This window comes from Anarrhichthys ocellatus, unplaced genomic scaffold (assembly GCF_004355925.1).
Source record: "Anarrhichthys ocellatus isolate YVR2014 unplaced genomic scaffold, GSC_Weel_1.0 scaffold347, whole genome shotgun sequence".
NCBI lineage: Eukaryota > Metazoa > Chordata > Actinopteri > Perciformes > Anarhichadidae > Anarrhichthys > Anarrhichthys ocellatus.
Window position 1 is genome coordinate 46,890 of NW_022280341.1, and position 6,629 is coordinate 53,518.

A 6,629-nucleotide genomic window follows, 5' to 3' on the forward strand; every position below is an offset into this window, starting at 1 on the left:
ATGTATTCATGTTAACAATTGTGGAATGTAACTAAGTACATTTACTAAAGTACAATACTTAATTAGAATTTTGAATACTTGTACTATTTTCATTTTCTGCAACTTTTTATTTCTCCACTTCAAATCAGATGTTAGTATTCACAACTTGAGTTACTTTACAGAATCTGAATAACAATACAAAATATAATCAACTAATAAATGATTATATATTATTACAGATTAAACTACCAGTAGTATAAAAAATCCACCTATACCAGTTGCAACATAAACGGGATGAACACATTATTGCCTCAATATTTACAATTCAAGAATATAATATATTTTATTCTAAAATTGGCCATATTAACTCTTATGTTATGGCCATAACTTTTGGACACAGGGAGAAATCGCCCCCCCCCCCTGCAGCCACGTGCTCTCAATCGCCTCCAAAACACAACAGCAGGTTTAAGTCAAAATCAAATTGATTTATTATCCAAGCAGCATAAAAACAGATACAAACCGTCATAAACTGAATCACACCACTAATAACAAAACAAACTTATGAATTCCATGAAATGTGAGATCCAATCCGAGCCACCCAGGAGGCTGGTCTGCCTCCTCGGTCGCCCGCAGAAGATCTGAAATGCCCCAGAGCTTCAAAACCTTTGTCTCCCCAAATTTACATTCCTCAGCTCATCGATCAGCTCATTGATTGGCTGAAGTCCAACAAGCCCCTCCTGGGCCGTTGCCCCATTGTCCTAAACTTCACTCCTCTCCCAGCCACTTTCACACAACCCCCGCTCCAGCACATTCCTCAAACCTGATCACACAGACACTCAAACACACTACTGTGTTCAAACTCCGACAAGTAAATACACTGTATCACTTAATATTCATAATTAGGAGCTTTAAAACTTAAATTTCTCACAGTTCCCCCCTTACTCGCTATTCATAGCGAGTATATTAAATCTCTGGACACATGGAAGTCATCATGATGTGTAAGCAGAATAGGTGTTACAATTTACATGCTAAAAAACAGTAGACAACACATTGTGCCTCTAAATTTCTCACAGTACTTTCAGTATATTTTGTCGTATTACTACTTTTACTAAGAAGACACCTGAGTACTTCTTCTGCATCTTTATGTTAACAATAGTTTTTTGAAATATTAAAAAGGTTTTCTTTCACTCACACACATGATTTTCAGATACAGTTCATTCAGTGTAGTGTTTTTACTTTTCACCTCTCCATCATCTGATCGGGTCTCTCGCTCCAGTTTACAGCAAAATGAGTCATTTACCGTTTTAGTTTGTTTTGGAGCAACACTTTAAAGTATGCGACGTGACATTTGTACAATAAAACACCTAAAGAACGCATCATCCCTCGCACACACAGTTGGTTTAGAGACCTGTGTTCCTCTTCAGTCAGAAGAGTCAGATGTAACAGGACAGCTCGTCTTCTGCGATTGTTTAAATCGGCAAAACAACAACATTGTTTCATTTTAGAGTAAAGAACATATTTGTAAAAATCGAATGTGCAGAATGAGACATGCATACAAAATAATGATGAAACAAAAATCAAGATATTGTCTCTTAATACAAAGACAAGATCACAGAGAGAATATGAACCCACCTTGGTAATAGTCATGTACGGCACACACACACACACACACACACACACACACACACACACACACACACACACATTAAGTCAGATGTCTCTTGAAATATATAGTAGTTAAATCCAGATGTCGTGTGTGTGTGGTTGCATGTGGGACATCACTAGTGAACATTAAGGAAGGCCTGAACCGATGTACACACATTGGGCAGTATGTCTTGTCCAATCCGTATATTTCAGATAAACATACAATAAAAAGGACATTACTGAAAACTGATTGAATTCTGTACAAAGTGAATAACTGTAAGATTACAAATAATCTTATATTTACAACTGCCCTTCGGCAACAATACAACCCCAATCATTTCAATAAGTCGACACACACAAATAAAGAACGCTTTCTTTCTGCATCAATAACGTAATAGCTGCAGGTTTTTCTCACATTGCGTTAAATAACCTGAGTGCAATTTTATTATCTTTTATCGTTCTTCAAGAAAATGTGAAAGTTTTTATACTTAAAACTTTACAATTTCACGTAATTTTGGACCTTAAAGACAAACCGTGTGAATAGTTACACATATCACAGCCTTCGTCTGAACATGTTTTCCCTATAAAATCATATTCTGTAAATCAAGAGTATATTCTGAAAACCTTTTAATAATGTATCATAATTAATATCTATTCACAAATAAAAAGGTTATGACTGACATTTAACTAGTTATTTAGCAGAAAGGATATATATATACACGCATGGTCTAGTACAGCAACATGATTTTCAGTGAGGTCCGTGTTTGATGCTTGGTCTCATTGAACACAGCAGATACTTCTTTAGATGCTGTCTGAATGTATTGTCTCGTAGCCCGTACACAATAGGGCTGACCAACCTGGGGAGCAACTGGACGATGATATACGAGGCAAAGATGATAATTTGATTATTTTCAGGGAAGCTGTACACCAGAGCCTTTCTGATCAGATGGGCTACGTAGGTGAGCATACACAGCAGCAGCTGAAAGCCATGCAGCAGGATGGTGTTCCTGGCTTTGTTTGTGTCTCCATCAGCTGATTTCGATGCTTTAGCTGTTTTAGCAGCTAAGATGATCTTGATGTAAGTGTAGAGGAGCGTGAGCCAAACAACAACCAGGTAAACTGCGTAGGAAACTTCCTTCTTTTTTAGGTGGATAGGGTGACGGAACAGATTATCCCTATGACAAAAAATGTTGGAATAAAATAACTCCACAGGCTCTGTAGCCAGTAAAATAAAGACATCTGGCAGCATTGGAACTGCACTCATGGCCCAAATCAAACCAATCAGAATGTATGTTCTTCTGATGGTACAGAGCTCAGCGTGTCGCAGTGGTAGACAGATAGCGATGTAACACTCCACGGCCATGACAGCTAAATTTAATGGAGTGTTGAGAGTGGTGAAGACAGTGAAGATCATAATGAGGCAACATAAGGAAACATTAATTCTGTAGAAGATGTAACTTAAGACAAACAGGCTGATTGATGTCGTCAGCTGGATCATGTCGTTCACCACCAGGTGGATGAAGAGGATGTAACGGGGATTCACATAAAATATCTGAAGGAGAGGAGAGAAAAAAGAAAGAACCACAGTTTAAACAACTCAATATTTTTCATATATCGGTAAATACAAAATGAATAATATTGATAAGATAAGATAATTTATAAGAATAAACAATAAGGGAAATATAAAAATAAAATTAGAATTGGAGTAATCATAAAAATCATTCAGGAGGAATGTTGCATCCATCACTCATTTATAATGTGATAAAGTAATGATACCCGGCATTTGTCCGTATAAATATATATAAATAATAGAAATATAATACAGTGTATGATATAATAACACAGTATGACATATTAACAAAGTGTAACACACAATCAGTGCTAAAGGACTGTGACCTGGTGTTTCCTGAAGGTGTGAATCAAGGAACCGTTGATGTAGTTGATGATGAGGCCGAGAGTCAGAACAATCACATTTTTGGCTACGACTGTGTTGTAGGAGTCTCGATAACTCAGAGTCGACACGTTAAAGCCGGAAGACGATGAATTCATTGAGCTGATCTGAGGATCCTGCAAGCCTCTGAAGAACATTTCAAACATTTCAAACACATTTCCAACCATAGCAGGAATAACTTGGTTAACAATTGAAGGGAGAGTAAAATAAATCTACAGCCAATTCACTCATCCTCACTCTGTTTATAGGAAAACCATTCATCTTTAAATGTATCCATCCAAAATCCTCACTGTTGTACTTGCATGGATCTTAAAAGGTTTCCCAACATCTGTAGCACACTTTACTTTAATACCAGGAGTCACATGTTTTTAACAACTTCAAAAGAAGAACGTATGAATCATGAATTAAATGTTATGTTGAATGATCGTTTAAATAAAATGATGCCTGTTTTTTCTGTTTTGAGATGAACTGTTATCCACTTCTCAAAACACATTCTACCATCTAGTTGTTAAATTGTATATAGAAATTTAGAAGTTGAGCATAATAATTCCATATAGTTCAAAATGATTGCAATATTCTAAACACCATAGTAGAATACTACACTAACACAGTATGAGAGCATCAAAGACATTCCTACCTCAGATAGTATGCTCTAGTTTCCACCTTCACCAGTTATGAAATGAGTGTGAAGCAGTTTCATCTCTTTTTATGAAGCAGCATCAGGGAGCTGCTGTAACCTGAATGACTTCATCCAGCTAAAGTTAAGAAGAAAAGCTGTTGTTTCAATGTTGTTTTGAATAACAAGCTCTATTGTCATGCTTTTTATGCACTCTGGCACCTTATTTATATTAAAACTACACATTTTAATCATTGAAAATGAATTTTAAAAGTGTTCTTCAAATATTCCATATTCATTGTGATGTTGTAAATATACAGTATGTTAATTTAGTAATGTGTATTAGTTTTCGGTTGTTAAATGTATTTATGTTAACAATTGTGGATTGTAACAAAGTACATTTACTAAAGTACTGTACTATAGTGCAATTTTCAATACTTCCATCTCATTCTTCAAACCGCTTATCCTATTCAGGGTCGCGGGGCGATGGAGCCGATCCTAGCTGACATTGGGCGAAGGCAGGGTACACCCTGGATAGGTCGCCAGTTTATCAGAATCAGAATCAGAACCATTTATTGCCATGGTATGTTGAACATACAAGGAATTTGACATGACAGGAGGTGCATAACATTTAACAACAATCAACAACAATCAACAGTGCAAAGTAGAAACATATTCAAATTTACAGAAAATATAAAATAAAGTAAAATATAAAATAAAGTGCACAAACGAACAGACAACAGAACTATAAACAAGTGAGATGTAAGTGTAGTGTAAAAGTGTCGAGTGTAATAGAGGGGATGTGCAGGGGAGTGACCGGTAGGAAATTGTCCTGGGGATGACAGAGTCAGTGGGGGTCCCGGGCTTTGTTAATGAGCCCGACTGCCGACGGGAAGAAACTGTTCATGTGTCGTGAGGTCTTGGTCCTGATGGACCTCAGCCTCCTACCAGATGGAAGGGGCACAAACAGTTTGTGTCCAGGGTGAGAGGGGTCAGCTACAATCCTTCTTGTTCGCTTCAGGGTTCTTGAACAAGTCCTGGAGGGACGGCAGATTGCAGCCAATCACCCTCTCAGCAGAGCGAATGATGCGCTGCAGCCTGCCCTTGTCCTTGGCTGTGGCTGCAGCGTACCAGACCGTGATGGAGGAGCAGAGGATGGACTCAATGATGGCTGTGTAGAAATGCACCATCATTGTCTTTGGCAGGTTGAATTTCTTCAGCTGCCTCAGGAAGTACATCCTCTGCTGAGCCTTCTTTGTGATGGAGCTGATGTTCAGCTCCCACTTGAGGTCCTGTGTTATGATGGAGCCCAGGAAGTGGAAGGACTCCACCACGTCGACCGGGGAGTCACACAGGGTGATGGGGGCTGTTTGTAGAGACAGACAAACATTCAAGCTCACATTCATACCTACGGGCAATTTAGAGTCTCCAAATAACCTAAGCTTCAGTCTTTGAAAGTGACAAATGAGAAATGTATTTATAAACAAATATACAGTATATTCATATATATAATATATTCACACAGATATATTTACGGACCGTGCATTTTATACCTGGGCCTTCACTGCTGTCCTGCAGCTGAAACACAGCTACGGTTATTATTTGTTTCGTGTCAAAATGAAGCTCAACGCCTATAGATGGAGTGCGTCTCCTCTCTGCTCTGACTGCAGCTGGGACTGCTGCGCGAGGCTGCTGAGAGAGTTACCACGGCGGAGGGGCTCACGGCAGCTCCCGCTGCTCGTTCACGACAGTGCAGAACGTACGAGCTTTCACGAGTCAAAACACCAGAAAATTCTCCAATAACACCAGAACAAGTCGCTAGATTTGTCGCTAGTAGCTTTTGACAAAAAAAGTCGCCATGAGGGTTTGGAAAGTCGCCAGATTTAGTGAGAAAGTCGCCAAGTTGCCAACACTGGCACCTGCTAAATATGTCCCCAGTGCAACATTGGACATAACAATGGTTCCTATCACATATAAAACCAAGCAAAAATCTTCATAAAAACAAGTTGTACAAATAATAATATATAAACAAGCATATTAAAGCTACTGCAGATACTACAAACGCAGCTTGTTGCTGCAGCTGCTGTTCACTATTTAAAGACAAAGTCCATCCTCCTTTCTTTGTTAACAAAGAGTTTAATCTCACAGTTGTTCAGTAAATCCGTGCGTTTTAGTTCCAGTAAGAAGTCCTTCTCCAGTCATGGACGCCAGTGAAGACAGTCGAGCCTCCCCAGTTGTATTTCTTGAATAGGTTTTAAGTATAAAACATGCTGCATCTCGTGAGTTAAAGGGAAAATACACCTAAATTGTGGGTAAAGTGTCTTTATTCTTTGATCGCTGGGTAACCATCATCACCTCTGAGTTACAGCATCATAGTGATGAAGAGTAGAGATGGGTCACCTTCATCACCTCTGAGTTACAGCATCATAGTGATGAAGA

General features: G+C 38.6%; 1 protein-coding gene across 1 annotated transcript; it reads right to left on the bottom strand.

Moving 5' to 3' along the window:
• Positions 1-2,371: 2,371 nt before the first annotated feature.
• LOC116401326 (odorant receptor 131-2-like) lies at positions 2,372-3,672 on the bottom strand. Its single transcript, XM_031879678.1, has 2 exons — positions 3,520-3,672; positions 2,372-3,175 (listed from the first exon to the last, which is right to left on the bottom strand). Exons 1-2 carry the CDS (start codon positions 3,670-3,672, stop codon positions 2,372-2,374), a joined length of 957 nt encoding a protein of 318 aa, XP_031735538.1.
• Positions 3,673-6,629: the final 2,957 nt, after the last annotated feature.

Excerpts from the sequence above, each read along its gene's own strand:
- LOC116401326 (XM_031879678.1), bottom strand. The coding sequence starts at position 3,672 with ATGAATTCATCGTCTTCCGGCTTTAACGTGTCGACTCTGAGTTATCGA. Across the intron at positions 3,176-3,519 it reads ACACCTTCAGGAAACACCAG|ATATTTTATGTGAATCCCCG; the intron begins GTCACAGTCCTT and ends CCTCTCCTTCAG.